At 41.4% G+C, this 21,169-nt stretch overlaps 1 protein-coding gene across 9 annotated transcripts in view; it reads left to right on the top strand.

Annotated features, from left to right (window-relative positions):
- Positions 1-21,169, top strand: part of TENM2 (teneurin transmembrane protein 2) — a 1,508,878-nt gene that overhangs the window by 1,330,180 nt on the left and 157,529 nt on the right. For all 9 annotated transcript variants that reach the window (XM_077895600.1, XM_077895599.1, XM_077895598.1 and 6 more), the window contains one exon: positions 2,031-2,132. In XM_077895600.1, the coding sequence (XP_077751726.1) occupies positions 2,031-2,132 (102 nt within the window). The remainder of the gene's footprint in view (positions 1-2,030; positions 2,133-21,169) is intronic.

Below are 21,169 nucleotides of genomic sequence, written 5' to 3'. Positions count from 1 at the left end.
ACCAAGGTCCCTTTCCCACAGGGCAACAGGAACAGGGTCAGGTGATAGTTGTACATGCAATGGATTGCGTTACAGAAAAGAAATCCTGAATTTATTGCACCTGAGTGTCTCAGAATGTGCAGTGAGTCTGCCCTGTTCTTTACTCTAGAGGAAGATGTTATCTTTATTATCCTGGAGAGTAAGTAACTCTGTCCTTTGCATTGGAGACAGACACCATATCTGTCTTCCAAGGTGGTTCACTATGCAGACAACATTGAAAAGAGAGTCCAGAGCTAAAGCAGTCAGTGCCTCAGTTCACAAGACATTCAGAAACACGAGTGGAGAATTGGAGACAGAGGGAAATGTCTTCCAAAACCATGTGAAATTGCTGATTTTTGATCTGCCCAAACAGCTGTTTTGTGATTCAACCTAAAACTTCTTGAATGAATGAATGTGTGATGAATAGATGGAAATTGGGGAGCAACTTGGCTATTTCTCAGCCCACCTATAGAGCCAGTCTCAAGGAATTTCAGTCTGAAGTGTTAATTGATAAACATGAAAGAAATTGGCTTGATGAAGCCTATACTCTTTTACTTGATTTTGAAAAAGCAAATAACATTACTGAGTTCTCCTCAAAATAACAGAAACCAACTACGACTTGGTTCTAGAAGAAGGGAGTTGAGAAAGGAAACACTGTAGAAAGAGAGCAATATGCATGGTTGGTTTGGTTTTTCAGTCCAGAGTGGGAGTAAATGGGAAATTCAGTTTAAAGGAAAAAAACGTCACTGCTCTTGGGTTATTCCATTAGGAACAATCCGACTTTATAGTCTTTCATGCAACATCACCAGGTCAATGACCCCCTACTCCCCAAGTGCTATGTAAGGGTCATAGCCTGGACTGAGTGGCTTGTGTTTTTCTTTTCATCATCTCAGTCATTTGGAACCTGAAATTCTAAATCTGTTTATTTTAATTTAAGGCAAAAAATGAGGATAAAAATAATAATTTTAAAATAATATGTCTGGGTCTGTATAGACCCAAATCAACATGAAAAAAGTCCTTAAATGATCCCTTTGAAGTTATGACTTGAGAGTACACATAGAAAGGTAAACCATGAAATAAAATGGCTATGCTGGTTAGAACAAATGGGAACTAATTGATTTTCATGAAAAACAAGATATACAAAAAGGTAAGCATAAGAGGGACCTTTGTACAACCTAAAACCTGCTACTTAATGCATCCAAAATAGTGCCCCAATTGGTCAGTCTTACACATTTGGATTTTCCTTTCCTTAAAGCAAGAAACTATTTTTTTCTAAGATTTAATTTATTTATTCATGAGAGACACAGAGAGAGAGAGAGAGAGAGAGAGAGAGAGAGAGGCATAGACACAGGCAGAGGGAGAAGCAGACTCCATTCCATGCAGGGAGCCTGACGTGGTCTCCAGGACCACACCCTGGGCTGAAGGCAGCGCTAAGCTGCTGAGCCACCCGGGCTGCCCAAGAAATTATTTTTTTAAGATTTTATTTATTTATTCATGAGAGACACAGAGAGGCAGAGACATAGGCAGAGGGAGAAGCAGGCTTCCCATGGGGAGCCTGATGTGGAACTCGATCCCAGGACCCTGGGGCTAAAGACTGATATCCCACATGTCAGACCAAATCTCAGACTGAGTGTCTGATATTGGAGGGTTTGGTGGAGAACGGCCAGCATTCGTAATGTTTTGAGCTTGTTAACATTCAGATATGGGAAATTTCAGATTTTAAATCCAAACAAGTAGTTTCTTTGAAAAAGCAGAAATTGTAGCAATATGAACCCTGCATTCCTGCCTGGGTGTTCATCAAGTAGGGAACGGAGGTTTCTTCCACACAGTGTCCAAGTTGCTCTGGTCCCCTTAACTTCCTATTTCCTTCCCTCCCTCAAGCTCCTTACCAGCCCCCTCTGGGCACTGAAGGTTTCTACCACTGGTCTTCAAAAATCATGGGTGACTGATAACGAAATTGCTTCATCAGCAGGCAGAGGAAAAGGTAGTCGCTGAATTTCTCTCTTTTTCAGATTCAGTGCAAGACTGTCCACGTAACTGCCACGGGAATGGCGAATGTGTGTCGGGGCTGTGTCACTGCTTCCCAGGATTTCTAGGAGCAGACTGTGCTAAAGGTACTTGCTGCTACTTCCCTGCTATGGTTGGGAAACAAAACATGGGCTTCTTTGAGGGGGCGAGCAACGGGGCACCAAAGAAGCCTCCCCGCAAAATTCCACCTGGACAACTTGTAAGCCCATGCATGCTAGAAGGCCTAACCCTTAAGCAAAGAGCAGGCTTTAATATATGACAATTGGCCAATATACCTATAGGAGCAGGGAGGTTATCCCTGGCACCAAGGTGTGCTGAGAAGAAAGATTTGCTAAAAATGAGATGGTTGGATTTCCTGTAAAAGCAAAAGTGAATTACCATCACTCCTTTCTTATAATCATTAAATTCTACGTAATGGAAGATTAAGCATCTCAGGGTTAGTAAATTTCATTCATTCTGGCCAGCTACACTCTTAATCTAGGAAGTGCTATTTATCTTGGTGGAATCGGTTTTAAATCGTATTATTAATTTATCTACACTCCTTTGCACAGGATTTCTGGGGCCCTGGGATTCTTGGGGGAAAGGTAACATAAGAGAAAATGACTCTCACAATAACAGAGACTTAGGGGCTGCATACCTAGCTTGCAAGAGACCTTGAATATAACCTTCAAGTTGTTCTATTGGAGGCACGCATTGGTGGAGGGCAGGGCTTCTCACACTCTTAAGGTATGGTGTGCACACACATGCACACACACGTGTGTGTAAGTTCTAGGTAAATACAACTATAAAATTAAACTGTCACAAAACTACATTTATCTTTACTCCATGATTCTTTTCCATTCTACTCTATTTCTTTTTTAAACACCAGTGAAAACCAACTACACTGCTTCTCCACCCACCAATAGGTCACACGCAAGTCTGAGAAACAGTGAGGGAGAGGCTCAGGGCCCTTGCTGAGGAGCCAAGCATTCCCACATGGAATCCCAGCTCTGCCACTTGACTGCCTGTGTGACCTTGAGCAAAGGATGATATGTCTGAGTCTCTGTTTCCTCCTCTGGAAAAGTAGGGGGTTCCTTCATTGTGAGGATGGGATGAGGTCAACACACTTAAAGCTTTTACCAGAATGTGTCATGATCCCTCAAAGGGTTCATACTCACCGTTTTTACTTATGTATATCACTTTATATTTATTTATATATTTAATGTTTTCATTATTTTTATAAGCTCTTCCTTAAAGGACATCCTGCTCTGAAAGAGAGGGAATTATTAATAAAGCTACCCTATAAATACTAAATAGTTCCTTTTTCCCGTGCTCCCCACAGTTGCTGGGGAAAACTGTATTTCAGATATTCACAGTATTTCCAAGACAGGTGATCCCCACCTTTCTGAGTGCTGACTGATGAGCGAATGGGACGTCCTTGTGCATGAAGTTCTGGATTTGGTAGCACGTGAATGGTACTAATTCCTAAACGATACCACCTACAGATATATCCTCTATCATAAAATAATGCAAACGTTTTGATAAACTTGTCAGATACAAAAGGAAAAGAGTGCTTGTAGCCTCTGCACACTCCAGTGAATGGCATGAGGACACCTTGCCAAGTAGACCACCTTTCCCTGGAGCTCCTACCCTTGAGTGCTTTGTTCAGTCAGGCTCTGAGGCATTGTGATGGGGGAAGGTGGATGACACTGTGCATCTCTGTGCTGAGCACTGTTCCTAGCGAATGCTATAAAAGAGGGAAAACCTCAGTATCATTTGAATGGCCTTTCTTGCGTTACCTAATTTTCCTAGGAGCAAAGGCATTAATGAGGGGAAGGACAGAATGGTCCTTTCGTATGTGGCTGCAAATGGGCTGAACCGTCCGCTGCATGGCCTGTGAGCTGTAAATGTATATTAACACTGACACACATCGATGTATTATTAATCCTAAGAACCATGTGTGCTCTGGCAGCACATCCAGTTACTGGCCTTTCAGCCCTAAGTACCTCAGCCATTTAAGAACTCCTCGCTCTAGATCCATTTGCAGATGGGCGTCCATTCTGCATTATGGATCTGTAATGGCGTGTGCATTTAGCTGCTTAAAAGGACTCTCGGTGTGTGTTTTGCATTCACCACCTGTACTGTGGCTGGGCACACACTCCAAGTGTGCATTAGCCATGGTATATAATTGATCCTTGCGAAACAAATATTGAGCGGCTGTTAAGAGTAGTTACTCCTGCATACTCAGGAGCTGTTCCTGAAATCAGCCTTTGAACTTGTTGTATATTTTAATTTAGCTCTTGATGCCCACAGTGGACAAAATTGAAGTATTTAAAGAATAAAATTGTTTTCTCTTTGTCTCCCTATTTATTCTTGGCAAAGTTGGCTTCAGAGTGTTAGAAAAGCAAGCTGCCTTTTTGCCCTAAAGATACTTATTCCTTAGTATTTCTGAAATGGACACAGTTTAAGCTCCTTCATCAACAACAATATTGTGAAATATTCCAAGCCTTTATTTCCTGAACTTTGCTCTTTCATGTACCACCATGAAGACTTTTGCCAAATTCAAGGGCCACCTGTACTTAACATATTTAAGTCAGCTCATTATGTTCATGTAGATAAATTTATTCTAAAGGGAATAATGTCAAAATCCAACATTTAAAAAGAGAAAACTTATCAATTGCAATAAGTAGGTGTTGGTGGCATGTGCCATCTTTGACCCGATCAAAAGAGGAATATTTTCCTAGTCATGAGCATTCAAGCCAAGTCGGCTTCTTACACATTTTTTCACATCAGAGATCCCTAAACTGGGCCTGAGCCCATGTGCACTAGCCTGCCTTCTAGAGAGACTCAAGCCTTGAATATCTCATTTTCTAAATATTGGCTGCTCAGGGTAACAAAAGTCTCTATCTACACCTGTGTGATGAAGTAAGAAACCAGTAAAAATAGGCACACAGATTTAAGGGTTTGAGCTTCAAGTGAGTAAATGTAATGATTAGCACCTGAGTTACTTGTGAGTTAAGCCTTCGCTTTAGGTTGTTTTTAAATAACTACTAATATTTACTAAGTATTAAACACCCACCAGGCATTGCATGAAGTATTTAAAACATACCATCTTATCCTTTCTCTTATCAACAATATGAAATAAATCCTATTTTAACAGCCCCTCCACACAGTGGTTTAAGTTTGTTTTTTTTTTAAATCCTTTCAGACTTGCAGACAGGTTGCAAAAATAGTCCATAGAGTTGCCATGCAGATTCACCTAATGTCAACACTTTATTTTTTTTATTTTTTTTAAGATTTTATGTATTTATTCATGAGGGACACAGAGAGAGGCAGAGACACAGGCAGAGGCAGAAACAGGCTCCATGCAGGAAGCCCAATGTGGGCCTCGATCCCAGGACTCCAGGATCACGACCTGAACCGAAGGCAGACCCTCAAAACAAAACAAAACAAAAAAAAAAAGAAGGCAGACCCTCAACCACTGAGCCACCCAGCTGTCCCTATTGTCAACACTTTAAATTATCTTGGTTCCATCACTGAAACCAGGAAATCAACACTGAAGCAATGCTATTGACTAATTCAGAGATTTTTTTTGTAATTTTGCCCTTTTTTTTCTAGTCCAGATCCCACATTGTATTTAGTTGTCATGTCGCCTTTGTCCCCTCCAGTTTGTGAAGGGTCCTCAGTCTTTTCCGTGCATTTCATGACCTCGACCATTTTGAAGAATACTGGGCAAGTGGTTTTTAGGATGTCCCTCAATGTGGGTTTGTCTGATGTTTCCTTGAGATTAGGTTGAAGTTGTCCTTTTCTTGAGTAAGATGCTGTGCCCTCCTCAGTGAATCATACCAATGAAGCACCTCTGTTTTTTAATAAGAAAAAACAAGTTAGAATGTGGGTGTGTGTGTGTGTGTGTGTGTGTGTGTGTGTACCTTCCCACCACCACCACCACACCTTACGGCAGAGATGCTGTGAGGCGCTACCCCATTGGCCCTGTACTGTTTCTCATCGGCTGTGACAGACTGCCACTCACAGACAACTTCTGAGCCCAAGGAGCTCCTGAGTGTTAGCAGACAGTAAGTGGAGCAGACAGAGTGAGGTAATCATGCTCACAAGCGCAGAGGAAGGACAACTGGCCCTGAATCTCCTGCCACCCAGAATGGCGCATGCCATCTCCCAGCTGTGGCCCATGATCACTACTTCCTTTCTTTTAAGATTTTATTTATTAGAGAGAGAGTGAGCAAGTGAGAGAGAAAGCATGAGCTGGAGAAGGAGAAGCAGAGTCGCCACCGAGCAGGGAACCCGATGCGGGACTCAGTCCCAGGACCCTGGGAGCATGACCCAAGCTGAAGGCAGACGCTTGACCATCAGAACCACCCAGGCGCCCCTCTTCTTCCTTGATAAAAGCCTTAGGAGGGCCCAAGTCCTCCCTCAACACAACTGGCATTCACCTCTGTTCCCTCCCTGACCGCTGTGCCCGGGATGCCTCCAGTCCCGCCACTTCCTACTACTGCAGGCAGCAGGCACACTCGGGCTCTCGTGCCAGGGGAGAAATTTGCCACGTTTAGCACATGAGCTTCCCATCACATCCAAGCAACCGGTACGTGTCCAAGTGACAGAAATACGGATTTACTCTCTTGACCTCACACCGCGCCTCCCCTGCCCTCGGATGTGCGGTGCGGACAGCAGCTCCTTGTCTTCTTATACACCTGCCAGTCTGCATCAGGCAGCCGAAGACAGCCTCGCTGTGAATGGAGGGATCAATCCGCATGGATTTACAGAGCAGTCATTCCACACACACACACCCCCACCGAGCTGGGGTCCTGAGGGGCTCAGAAGTCAAAATGGAACTGACCCTCACATCCAAAGAATGTGTAAGGGTTCTAACACATCGTTCCAAGCCGGTGGAGGGAATGAGCTTCCTCATGCATCCAACAAGTTCTTACGTGCCTGCTCGGAGTCAGGTACTGTGCTAAGTGCCAGAAATACGATGATGAGCAAGCGTGCCACGGCCCGGCCTTCTCAGAGCTTCCAGTCTGCTGGATGGATGCTGGTGATTGGCAAGTGGGAAGTGTCCGTGTTAAGTCGTAAATGCTGTGATGTGGACTTTGAATGGTATAGACACTGTTAAGAAGATACATTTATGAAGAAATGAAGCATGGAATCTATAAAAATAGCCAATTAGTCTCAGGAAATGTGGAGAAAAATCCATGGAGAAGGAATCTAGTAAAGGAACTACACTGAAAGTGTCTTTCAGCATAGAATTTCATGAATCATGCAGTGTAATAAGCACTGTGTTCGGATTCAGAGCTCGAGCACAAATGGCATTTCTTTCCCAGTACTCTGTCCCATTCTTCATCAGGTGCCTTCCCTGTCCAGCTGTAATTGTGCTTATTATTTCAAATTATTATTTAGTCTCCAGTTTTTGTTATTACTATCCCCTTCACATGTCCCTCTCATCACCTGAGTGCTATCTGTTGTGGGCTAGATGCTTTTTAATTATCATTCCTTTTTTTTCTTTTATTTACTTTTGTTTGAAGGTCTTTCATTGACTTAAGATGCTTCCTTGGGTTGTTTATAAAGCAGCCTTGCATTTCAGAAGACATCCGAGGCTGGTGATTCGTCTGTTTTGACACTGGCTCCTCAGATGGCTTATTTGGTTCTGAGCGTGAGGCCCCAAACCTGCAGCAGAAACTTAAAACACCAGAGCCTTACTTGTTAGGTAATGCGTATTTAATAGCTATTAGAAATGACAACTCCTGCTGCTGAACAGCTGTCAGGGGAGGCCCAGAAATGCCACAACCATGGGAACATAAAGTCTTCTCTCTAGGGGTTGGTTGCAGCTCCTACCCAGCTTCTGTGGAGGCCTGAAAAAAAAAGAAAATAGGGATCTTGCCATTTTCTCCTGTTAACTGACAAATGTCCCCACTACCCAGTCTCTCCTGGGGTTCTAACACTAAAGTCAAACTCATTCTCATCCTCATTGCTGCTGGCATTTATTGAGGTCCTCCTCTGCACAAACCACTGTACTAAGCAACTGCAAATTATCTCATTTAACCATCGAGAGCCATTTGACATATGACTACCATCCCCTTTAACAGATGAGGAAAATGAAGCACAGGTAACTTGCTAAAGATCACTCAGCTCGGAAGCGGTATTGCTGAGATTCAAAGCAGGCAGGCTGGCCCAGGCTCTTAATACTAGACCGTGAAATTCACCTTGGGCGATGTGAGGTGTAAGGAAGATGTGCTTTGCTAGCAGTTTGTGTGCTGGTTGCACACTAGGATTTGGGTGTGGACCCAAGGACTCTTTATAGGAGAGGAAGCTAGAGTTTACTGAGTAGGAAGTGGCTGAGCCTGCATTCAAAACAAGGTCCGTCTGACTTTGGAGCCTGCCGCTCTAAACCACTCTCCTCCCAGTTACCAGAGACATTCCATCACCTCCCTCATCACATCATTTGTCAACTCCTGTTTCATCAACTTCCACCATGGCTCTGCTCAGCTTCTCCTCTCCCTTCATACTCACTGCCATGTGCATATGGCCACCTGCCTCTCTCTGCTGGCATCCTCCTTATTCACAACCTGCATCGTTCTCCGGAGCTCTGGGGAGCGTGCATTCCTCTTTTTAAACCCCTTCAGGGACTCCCAGCTGCCTCCCACAATGGCTCCCAGACATTTAGGTGGGGAAATTGTTACAAATGTATATTCCTAGGCTCATCCCCCATGCCAGCCAATTCTGAATCCATAGGACAGGGGTGTGGCTCAAGCATGTGCATTTTTAACAAGCCTCCCAGGGGGCTCTGATGCAGATTCTCAGGGACCATATTTGGAGAATAAAGAACATTCTTAGAATGACATTCAAGGTCTTTCATGATTTAAGCTGTTTTTGCACAATTACTTCCTATTAAAGCCCATACACCATAGGTTCTGGCCACTTGTCATTCATATAGCATCATAGCCTTGCTACTCCCTCTTTGCTCAGGCTGCTTCTTCATCTGGAATGTTTTCATCAATCCCAACCTTTCCTATGAAACTGCTGTTCACAGGTCCCCCACCTCCCTGAAACACCCCTAGACAGGACCCTGCAGTCACACAGGGCTTGGCAACATCTTGGCAGTAACTCTTCCTTCGTGCTGTGCCACGTTCTAGCTGGGTGATTACATCAGTTTCTCCTGCTGGATCACAAGTTTCTAGCAGTCCTCTTTATTATACCTCCTCACACTTACTTTGGTATCCAGGAAGTAGTGTGTGGTCACTAAACGTTCAGTCATGAATTGGGGGCTCTTAAAAGTTAAAACATTGCCAGAAAACGTGCAGGAACCGAATGAGTGCTGGAGAACAAGATTCTAATTTGCCGAATTAATCATGTGGTGATGAATCAGCCACCTTTGAGGCACAAATTTAAATGAAGGGAAGGAGGAAGAGAAGGAAAAGAGGAAGAATGAGAAAAGAAAAAGTGTTGACACTGATCCCACATTTTACCTGTATTATCTCATCAAAGCACAATGGTTAAGAATGAAAGCAAGATTTTACATTTGCTAGGATCGAATCCATGCTCTTCCAGTTAGCTGTACCCATTTTTAAAAATTACTTAACCTCCATGAGCCTTGGTTTTCTCATCTGCCAATAGTAATATTACCTGTTGCATCTCTGTGAGGACTAAAAAGTAAACTCATGTCAAGTGTGTAGAACCATGCTTGGCATGTGATCAGCTGCTCCATAAGTAGTAGCTAACATTTGTCTTCATGAGTCTTTGAAATCAATGTTACTATCCTTCTTTTACAGGAGAAACAGAAGCTTAAGGAAAGTAAGCTACTTGCCCAAGGTCACATAGCAAGGCCAGATTTTGAGGCCATGTCTGGCTGACTCTGAGGCTTATAGACCTAATGGCCACACAGGAGAAAGGCTTGGCAGGAAGATTCCCCCAAGTGCATGGCAGTGACAATTCTCCAAGCCTGCATGGGTAGGTCAGGCTGTCTGACTCTCCAAGCTGGGCACTGCCTCATCACCTGCCTTCCCACCTCCCCATTAGTTGCTCCCTGTGGACTTCTGCACTCAGGAAAAGCATGACAAGCCCCTTATCCCCTCCCTGCTGATGGAGGGCTCCTCCCCACGGCCCCAGAAACACCTACGTTCCTCAAAACTTTCTTGGCACAGAAGCACCACCCCCTCCTTTTTCAGCTGTCTCAGAGAATGTCTCAGGCCACACCTGTCCTCCCAGGAGCAAGCACAGATGCACCCTGTACATTTGTCCTTCAGACCCTCTGTCTTGCACACCTGTCTCCCTCTGCTCCCCCAGCTTCCCCGACAATCCCCATTAATGCAGAAGGGCCAGGGGCCATGGCGGCGGCCTGCAGGAGCCATTCCACAGGGCACTGCAGTTTGATGGTTCAATTCCAGCTTTCCATCCTCCCACCCCTGACCTAGGAAAATATTGCAGGAATTCCTTAGCACCAAGGGCCCAGGACAAGGGGCTTAAAGCAGATGCACTTGGAAAACGCTTTCAAGAAAGTGACTGAGGCACTATGCCAAGGGTTTTATATGATTATCTCATTTTATCTTTACCACACACATCATTATCATCCCCATTTCACAGTTAAGGAAACTGAGGCTCAGAGAAATTAAGGCATTTGCCCAGGTATGACCTGAGCACCACATTCATCAGAAATCTGTTAACAGCGCAGCCCCAGTGGCACAGCGGTTTAGCGCCACCTGCAGCCCAGGGCGTGATCCTGGAGACCCTGGATCGAGTCCCACGTCAGGCTCTCTGCATGGAGCCTGCTTATCCCTCTGCTTGGGTCTCTGCCTCTGTCTCTGTGTCTCTATGAATAAATAAACAAAATCTTAAAAAAAAAAAAAAGAAAGAAACCTGTTAACACACAGCTTGCTGAGTTCCCCCCAGAGTTTCTCTTTTTTTTTTCTTCAAAGATTTTATTTATTTATTCATAGAGGCACAGAGAGAGAGAGAGAGAGAGAGAGAGAGAGACGCAGAGACACAGGCAGAGGGAGAAGCAGGCTCCATGCAACAAGCTTGATGTGGGACTTGATCCCGGGTCTCCAGGACCACACCCCCGGCTGCAGGTGGCGCTAAACCGCTGCGCCACCAGGGCTGCCCCCCCCCCCCACACCCCAGAGTTTCTGATGCAGTCAGTAGTCTGGGGTACCAGCTTCAGCCTGGGGAGCTTGTTAAATATCCAAACCCTCAGGTCCCATGAATCGCAATCATCTTCTGATTCCAGCCCTTCTGAATCAGAATCTGAATTCTAACAGGATCCCCAGAAGACTCTTGTGCCATTCAGGGCTGAGTTGAGATAATGTTGCCCTTGAGCTCTCCTGAGACTCCCCGAAGAGAGCTGTGACCAGAAGGAGTAACGTCACGTTCACCCCCAGCCCGGCTTGCCCAGCAGGCATGGAGGAGGCCCGCCTCCCGTGGATGGAAGTAGCATCATTTAGTGGCCTCTTGTGAGTCCGTGCCTGCAGCCTCCAAAACTAGCTGTTCACATTTCCCATGCCTGCTCTATTACCAAACAAATCACTTGTCAGGGCTTAAATCAGTCAGCCCTCCTCCAAGTCAGATTGTTTTGGAGACTAAAAAGGGTTTGTTCTTTTTCCCCCCTTTTTAAGTGACTCTTAGTAAGTTGCCAGCAGCCTTAGGAAGCAGAAAGCTTGCTGTCGGTGTGATGCACAGGGTAGGGGAAGTAGGGGGGTTTTAGGAAAACCTCCCGTGTTGGTAAATAAACCAGTGTTTGGAGAGGAAGTTGGCTGGGATGGATGAGGTGAAAGAGGGTGCTTTCCCCTTACCTGTCCCTTTGTAATGGATGAGTCATTATCCTCCTAATAAAAATGATAATTAAATTCATCCAGAGATTTCTTACTATGTGCCAGGCACTGTACATGGCACATTCTAGACATTATCTCATTTTGTCATCTTAAAAACAATGACATAAGTATTCCTGAATTCCTGTCCCATTTTAAAGATAAGGAAATCAAGGCTGAAAATAGCATCCATAATCATACAGTGAGTAAAAATGAAGGGAAATTCAGACTAATTCCTAAGCCTACACTCTACCTGGCACTGCTCTACCAGCTTGGGAGACAGCAGTAAATAAATAGGCCCTCTAGGTCTTCTGGATGCTTCCGTGCTTGTAGGCAACAAGACACCAATAACTTGCAGACTCATCTCATTGCTTGAACTGCAGTAGGTGAAGAGCTACTTCGTTTCTGGACTTGAGCTGCAGAAAGGTTTACTGTGTACTATGAAGAATCTAAATATTCATTATGTAATTAATGTTGTTCAGTCACAGACACACACACACACACACACACACAAACTTAGACGTTTTTAAGAACAGCTTAAGCACTTACCGATTGAGAACTTTTATAACTCTCAAAATGGAGGCATCCCCATATCTCTACAGGTATTTTAAATGAATTGAATTAATCATAGGCTTAAAAGTCTCTTGCGATCTTCGTTAACTTCCCTGGGTTTAATTAAAACATCTGTGCACTTTTAATTTATCGATTCATCCAACTCATATGTCATGTTTTTAACACACCCCAGCATGCTCTGCATCATTTTTAACCCGATTTCCACTTAACTAAAGCAATTAAATTCACCCCGGATTAATTAAAGCATCCATACTTTCGTGCTTAAGTCAGCGTGTGCATCTTTCCCCACATGGCTCCTGAATGTCAGAGATCTGACACACCTGATGAGTTTTTTGTCCTTCTGGAAATTCTCCCCTGAATCACTTTCTTGCTTATTAATGTGCCATTTGACAGAACAGGAATGAGGAAGTTGGTGCACTTGAACTTTGGCCCTCTGAGCCAAAGACTCTGGCCCTTTCTGTCAGAAGCACCCTCTGCTCTCTCCTTCTCCTCACTGGGGTCTTGATAGATCTTGCCCCCACTGAGACCAACTAGTAGTGTCTGAATGTTCTAGGCAGAAAGTGGGGGTTGCTGTTTGGGTCAGAGGTGACCATCGTGACCAGAATGGCTGGTGATCTTGACATTTGTACTTTTGTAATGGTTCTTTACTTCTACTTCCAGCCTCTTCACTCTTCCTACGTGATAAGCCATATATCGCCCTGCCCATTTGGTAGGGAGGTAAAACTGAGGCAGGGAGGTCAACAGGCTTCTCTGTTGGGCAGTGAGCCATGGAACTATCCAGATGGTGACAGATTATCCCCAGCCCCTCAGAGCCAGTTTGTATTTCTGCCCCCACCAGCAGCGTTTGACAGAGCCCACTTCCCTTCAGCCACAACATGATTGGTGGTTATCAGTCTTTTGAATGGTTTTGTCCACCCACCCCCCCCTCCCCGCATCTAATAAGCCGTCTATTTCTCCTCATTTTTTATCTGTACTTAATTAATTGCCAGTGAAGCTATGTGTCTTCTCATACCATTTTTTTTTTTTGGCAGTTTACATTTCTATGTTCTTTGCCCAGGTTTCCATTCATTAGTCACTTTTTATTGATTTCTAAGAGCTCTTTGTGTCTTTAGGATATCAAACTTTATTCTGTAAAATGTGTTTGAAATATTTCTTCCTGGTGTTGTTCATCCCTTAATTTTGTTTAGGACATTCTTTGTAGTATAGCAGATGTAAATCTTATGTAATCAAACTCGATCTTCTTTTCCTTCTCGATCTCTAGGATTTGTCTTCCTCACATATTTTCCTCCCAAGAGAATAAAATTAGTCTTCTGTATTTTTTCTAATGCTTTTGTAGCTTTTTTTCTACTTAGATCTTTAATCCATATGGAATTTTTTTTAGTTTTATTGAGAAATAATTGACATATCACTGTATAAATTTAAGGCATACAGCAGGGTGGTTTGATTTGTACAGATTATGAAATGATTACCATGTAGGTTCAGCTACCATTCATCTTCTCATATAGATATCTTTCACAAGAAAAGAAAGATAAAAGAAAACAAAATTTTTTCTCCTTATTATGAGAACTCTTAGGATTTTACTTTCTTCACTATTGTCCTTTATGTCATACAGCAGTGCTAGCTACAGTCATCATGGTGCACATTAGAGCCACAGGACTTATCTTAAACCGAACATTTGTCCCTTTTGACCATCTTCCTCCAATCGTCCTCCAACCACCTTGGTGACCACACATCTTTTTCCATGAGTTTAGTGTGGTGGTGTTGTTTTCTTTAGATTCCACATGTAGGGGGTACCTGGGTGGCTCAGCGCTTGAGCATCTGTTTTTGGCTCAGATCATGATCCCGGGGTCCTGGGATCAAGCCCCACATCAGGCTCCCCGCAGGGAGCCTGCTTCTCCCTCTGCCTATGTCTCTGCCTCTCTCTGCATGTCTCTCATAAATAAGTAAATAAATAAATAAATAGATAAATAAATAAATAAATAAATAAATACTCCACGTGTAGGTGAAGTCCCACAGTTTTGTCTTTCTCTGTCTGAAATTTCACTTAGCATAGTGTCTCTGAGTTCCATCCATTTTGTCACAAATAGGATTTCCTCATTTTTATGGCTGAATAATATATATATACCATAACTTCTTTATTCATTCACCCATCAGTAAACATTTAGACCATTTCCATGTCTTGGCTACTATAAACAATGCTCCTATGAATAAGGGGGCGCAGATACCTTTTTGAGTGTGTTAGTGGATTCGTTTACTTTGGGTATATTCCCAGAAGTGGAACTGCTGATTCATGGTGAGTCTATTTTTTGAGGATCCTTATACTGTTCTCCTTAGTGGTTATACCAATTTATAATCCCAACAACAGTGCACAAGTGTTCCCTTTTCTCCACATCCATGCCAGCATGTGTTATCTCTTGTCTTTTAATGATGGCCATTCTACCAGGCCTGAAGTGATATCTCATTGTGGTTTTAATTTTCATTTCCCCCTTTTTTTTTTTAAGATTTTATTTATTTATTCATAGAGAGAGAGAGAGGCAGAGTCACAGGCAGAGGGAGAAGCAGGCTCCATGCAGGGAGCCTGATGCGGAACTCGATCCGGGATCTCCAGGATCACACCCCGGGCTGCAGGCGGCGCTAAACCACTGTGCCACCGGGGCTGCCCCATTTTCATTTCCCTTAAGTGCTAGTGATGTGAGCATATTTTCATGTACCCATTGGCCTTTCGTTTATCTTTTTTGAAGGAACGCCTTTTCAAATCCTTTTCCCATTTTTAAATTGGGCTATTTGCTTTTGTTTTTGTTTGTTTTTGCTACTGAATAGTATTACTTCCTTATATGTGTTGGATATTACCCCCTTATCAGATACGTGTGGTTTACTAATAGTTTTACTTATTCTGAGGGTTGTCTTTCACTGTGTTCATGGGCTTGTTGCTGTGGAGAAAACAGCATTTTTGTTGCATTTTTGTTTGATGTAGTCTGACTTGTTTATTTTTTATTTTGTTGCTTTTGCTTTAGGTATCAATCATATCCCAAAGAATCATTAGCAAGATCCATGTTAAGGAGCTTTGTTCCTTTTTTTTTTTTTTTTTTTTATCTAGGGCTTTCATAGTTTCAGGTCTTACATTTAAGTCTTTAATCTATTTGAGTTAATTTTTGTGAGTGGGGTAAGAGAGGGGTCCAGTTTTATTATTTTACATGTGAATATCCAGTTTTCCCAGCTCTGTTTATTGAAGAAACCATCTTTTTCCAGTAAATACCCTTTGCTCCTTTGCCAAATATTAGCTGAACCATGTATGCTTGGGTTTGTTTCAGGACTCTCAATTCTTTCTATTGGCCTATGTCTCTTCTTTTATTCCAGGACCATACTGTTTTGATGATTATAGTTTTATAGTAGAGCTTGAAATCAAGAAGTATATCTCCTGCTTTGTTCCCTCTTAGTATTTGTTTTTCTACTTGAGGTCTTTTGTGGAACAAAATGCCATTGGAATTTTGATAAAAATTGCATTGAATCTATAGATGACTTTTGGTAATACTGATGTTTTAACAACATTAATTTTTCCAATCATAAGCACAGGATATCTTTCTATTTATTTGTGTCTTCTTTGATTTCTTTCATCAGTGTCCTGTAGTTTTCAGATTAGAAATCTTTCTCCTCCTTTGTTAAATTTATTCCTACATATTTTCTATTGTTTTGGATGCCAACAATTGAAAACAATTTCTATTGTTTTGGATGCTATTGTAAATGGCATTAGTTTCTTTCTTTTTCCAAAAATTTGTTTTTAGTGTATAGAAATACTACTGATTTTTGTGTGTTAATTTTGTATCCTGCAACTTTATGGAATTCATTGATTAGATCTAAGTTTTCTGATTGAATGTTTTAAGATTTTTGCTATATAAAAGATCTGCAATAGAGACAATTTTGCTTCTTCCTTTCCAATTCCAATGCCCTTTTATTTCTTTTTCTTGACTAATTGTTCTTACTAGTACTTCTAATACTTTGTCCAATAGGCGTAATGAGAGTGAGTACCCTTGTTTTGTTCCTGATCTTAGGAGAAAAGTTTTCAGCCTTTCACCACTGACTATGATGTTAGCTTTAGGCTCGTCATACGTGGCCTTTATTATGTTGAGGTATGTTTCTTCTTTGCCTAGTTTGTTAAGAGTTTTTATCATGAATGGAAGATGACTTTTGTCAAATGCTTTTTTTCTGTCTATTGGATGGTATGATTTTGTTTCCTTTTATTAATGTAATGTGACACATTAATTGGTTTATGTATGTGAACCATCCTTGCATCCCAGGGATAAATCCCACTTGATCATAGTGAATGATCCTTTAAATGTACTGCTACATTCAGTTTGCTTATATTTTGGTGAAAGTTTTGCATCTATACTTATTAGGGATATTGGCCTGTAGTTTTCTTTTCTAGTAGTTTATTTTCTGGTTTGGGTATCAGACAATATCAGCCTCATAAAATGTATTCTTAGTCCCCTTGCCTGGGTGAGAAGATGAGGGGCCACTCCAGGCTACTGTCAGGTTCCCAAACGGGACCTACAGTTGGGATTTTTTGAAAGGGTTTGAGAAAGTGATGTTAATTCTTTTTTAAATGTTTAATAAACTTCACCAATGAAGCCATCTGGTTCTGGGCTTTTCTTCATTGGGAGATTTTTTATTACTAGTTCAATCTCCCTACTGGTAATTTGTTTATTCAGGTTTTCTAAGAATTTTTCCATCTCTTCTAGGTTGTCCAGTTTGTCTGTGAATAATTGCTTATAGTAGCCTTTTCTGATCCTTTGTATTTCTGTGTTATCAGTTGTAATGTCTCCGTTTTTCATTTTTAAATCTGTTGATTTGGATCTTTTCTTTTTTTTTTCTTGGTTAGTCTAGCTAAGATTTTGTCAATTTTGTTTATCTTTTCAAAGAACCAACTCTTAATTTGGCTAATCTTTCCCATTGTTTTTCTGTTCTCCATTTCATTAATTTTTGTTCTAATCCTTATGATTTCACCTGCTAACGTTGGGCTTGGTTCTTTACTTTCTAGTTCATTAAGCCATAGAGTTACATTGGTTATTGGGTTCTTTTTACTTTTTAATGTAGGCATTTATTGCTGTAAACTTCCCACTTAGAACTGCTTTTGCTGCATCCCATAAGTTCTGGTATGTTGTATTTCTATATTCATTTGTCTCAAGAAATCTTTTTTCCCCTTTAATTTATTGTTCAATCATTTGCTTAATTTCCGTTTTTGTGAATTTTCCAGTTTTTCCCTTGTTACTGATTTCTAGTTTCATGCCACTGTGGTCCTAGAAGACACTTGGTATAGTTTTAATCTTCTTGATTTTTCTAAGACTTGTTTTGTGGCCCCATATATGGTCAATCCTAGAAAATGTTTTGTGTGTGTCTCAGAAGAATGTATATGCTGCTGTTGTTGGATAGAAGGTTCTGTATATATCTATTAGGTCCATTTGATCATAGCATTGTTCAAATCAGCTATTTCCTTATCGATTCTCTGTCTGGATGATCTATCCATTGTTGAGAATGGGGTATTAAAGTCCCCAACTATTATTGTATTACTGTTCATTTCTCCTTTTAGCTCTGTTAGTTTTCATTTTATATATTTAGGTGCTCCAATGTTGGACACATAAATATTTACAATTGTTTTTCTCTTATTGATGTATTGACCCCTTTATATAATGACTTTCCTTGTTTCTTTTAATCATTTTTAAAGTCTCTTTTGTCTATTATAAGTATAGCTACCCTGCCTTTTGTTGTTGTTGTAGTTATTGGTACCATTTACCTGAAATGTCTTTTTTTTCCATCCCTTCACTCTCTGTCTTTGAGGCTAACGCAAGTCTCATAGGTAAGATATTGTTGGATCTTGTCTTTTAATCCTTTCTGCCACTCTTTGTATTTTGATTGGAGATTTTAATCATTTACTTTTAAAATAATTATCAACAAGTAAACACTATTGCCATTGTGTTAATTGTTTTCTGGTTGTTTTGTAGATCCATTGTTCCTTATTTCTTATCCTTCTGTCTTCTTTGTGTGTGTTGTTGTCTTTTGGCATCAATATACTTAGACTTCTTTATTGTATTCTTTTGTGTAATTACTGCAAGATTTTCTCTTGTGGTTGCCATGAGATTTACATAAAATATTTTAAACTTATAACACCCTCTTTTAAACTGATAATAGCTAATTTCAATAGAATTCATATATTTTATGTTTTTCCCACTCACGTTTTAGATTATTGCTATTACAATTTAAATATTTTTTATTGTATGACTTAGAACCAGAGCTAGAATTGTAAGTTAGTTGTGCATTACTATTACCATATTGCAGAATCTAACTATATATTTACTATTACCAGTGAGATTTACACTACCTTTTTACCTTTTTATCGTGTTAATTAGCATTCTTTCACTTTCACGCACAGAACTTTAGCATTTCTTATAAGGCATGTCTGGTGGTCATGCACTCCCTCAGCTTTTGTTTATTTGGGTAGGTCTTTATTCCTCCATTGTTTCTGAAGAACAGCTTCAGCAGGTATAGAATTCTTGGCTGACAGTTTTATTTGATGTTTAGAATATGTCATCTCATTTTCTCCTTACTTGAAAAGTTTCTGCTGAGACATCTGTTGATTGTCCTATGGGTATTCCCTTATATATAACTTCTCTCTTTTCTCTTGCTGTTCTTAAAATTTTTTCTTTGTCTTTGACTTTTGACAATTTAATGTGTCCCAGTGTAGCCCTATTTGAGTTCAGCCTGTTTGTGTTTCTTTCAGTCTCATGGATCTGGATGTCCATTTTTCTCCCTAGTTTTGGGAAGTTTCAGCCATTATTGCTTTAAGTATACTTTCTGTCCCTTTTTCTTTCTTTCACCTTATGGAATTCCCATAATGTGAATATTGTTTCTTTTCATTGTATCCTATAATTCCTATAGGCTTTCTTCACTCTTTCATTCTTTTCTTTTTGCTCCACCAACTGAGTGATTTCTATTGTTCTGTCCTCCAGGTCACTGATTCTTTCTTCTGGACAGTCAGATCTACTACTTTTGAAACTCTATTGAATTCTCAATTCCATTATTATATTTCTCAACTTGAGGAATTTTTTTAAAGATTTTATTTATTCACAAGAGACACAGAGAGAGAGAGACAGAGACACAGGCAGAGGGAGAAGTAGGCTCCATTCAGGGAGCCTGACATGGGACTCGATCCTGGGACTCCAGGATCACGCCCTGGGCTGAAGGCAACGCTAAACCACTGAGCCACCCGGGCTGCACGAGGATTTTATTTTTTATGATTTCTGTTTCCTTGTCAAACTTCTCATTTTGTTCATGGATAGTTTTTCTACTTTCACTTAGTTGTGTTTTCTTGTAGTTCACTGAACTTTCTTAAGAGGATTATTCTTTGACAGTTCATAGATCTCCATTTCTTTAGGGTCAGTTATTGGGTTTTTATAGTTTCCTTTAGTAGTGTCATATTTACCTGATGTTTTGTGGTTCTTGATTCTTTATGTTGATATCTGCATGTTTGAGTAACGAGACTCCTCTTCCAGATTTTACAGGTTTGCTTTGGAAGATACACTTCGTTACAAGTCAGCTCATTTTGGCTTTCTGGTGTGATAATGTCCTTCAGCAGGTGGGGCCTGCTATTATTGTATATTTGAAGGTAAAGCAACTATTTGAGCCCTAAGGACAAGGATGAACAGGTTTTCCACTGGCAGAGAACAGTTGGATATGACTGCTGGCTTGGTTCTCCAACCAAGTGAAGCTATAAGATGAACTTCATGGTTTCCTGGATTCTCTGGTCAAGACTAGGTATTATATATTCAGTAATTGACAGACTATGAATTAGGGCAACAGGCCAGTACCCAGGTTTGTACAGTTGATTGTTTGGGAGCTCAAATCAGTCCAAGGCACTCACTGAGTTCTCTGGTCATATGAGGCCACTCATTTTGTTCTACAGACAAAGGAAGCCATAGGCTGTGCTCTCTGTTTAAATGCCACTGTATGTAAGGTTGTCAAATGGACTATGTAGCTTCCCATGTCCTCTGGTTAGGTTCTTTGGTCAGACAGGCTCAAGGCTGTACTCAGCAATGAGCAGAGCTATAAATTAGATTCCTTGCCAGGGCACTGTGGAATAAGCTGTTCTAAAAGCAGTAAAACTCTTAGTCGTCTTAACACATGCTAACTTGTACTCCAAGTTCTAGGCCCAAACAGGTCTACTGGCTTTGCTCTGCAAACTGTTGGCTCTGCCTTCCCTGCTCTCAGCTCTAGCACCACTGGGCTAGAGCTTTCACATTTTATTTTTTTACTAGCCCAGGTCAGGTAGAGCCAGAAATCATGCTCTGCAGTGTGTTGGGGCTATGTCTCAGCTCCCTTACCTAAGTGGGAGGGAGAAGGACTGCTCCAGGCTGATCTCAATTTCCAAACAGGCTTTCAAGATAAGAGGGACTGAGAGCTACCACCTTCAGCCTTGGCTATGAATTAATCTCTATTTTTGCATAGTACAGAAACCCTCCATATCTGGCACTAGCTTTGCTTTGAGGGGAAATTAGCTCTTCCTGTCTGCCTCTAAGCTCAAGTGCCATTGGGCTATACTCTTCAGGAGTTGTCACCAGCCCTTCTTGTCAGATGGGGCTGGAAGACCCTCTCCATAGTGGGTGGGGTATGATTCAGCTACTTGCTTGGTTATGGGCAAATTAGGTTCCAGAGCCCACAAAACTCCTCATTTAAAGATCAAAATCAGGCAGCTCTGCATTCCACTGGTG

The sequence above is a fragment of the Canis aureus genome, chromosome 4 (assembly GCF_053574225.1).
Source record: "Canis aureus isolate CA01 chromosome 4, VMU_Caureus_v.1.0, whole genome shotgun sequence".
NCBI lineage: Eukaryota > Metazoa > Chordata > Mammalia > Carnivora > Canidae > Canis > Canis aureus.
This window is presented reverse-complemented; position numbering and strand designations above follow the sequence as displayed.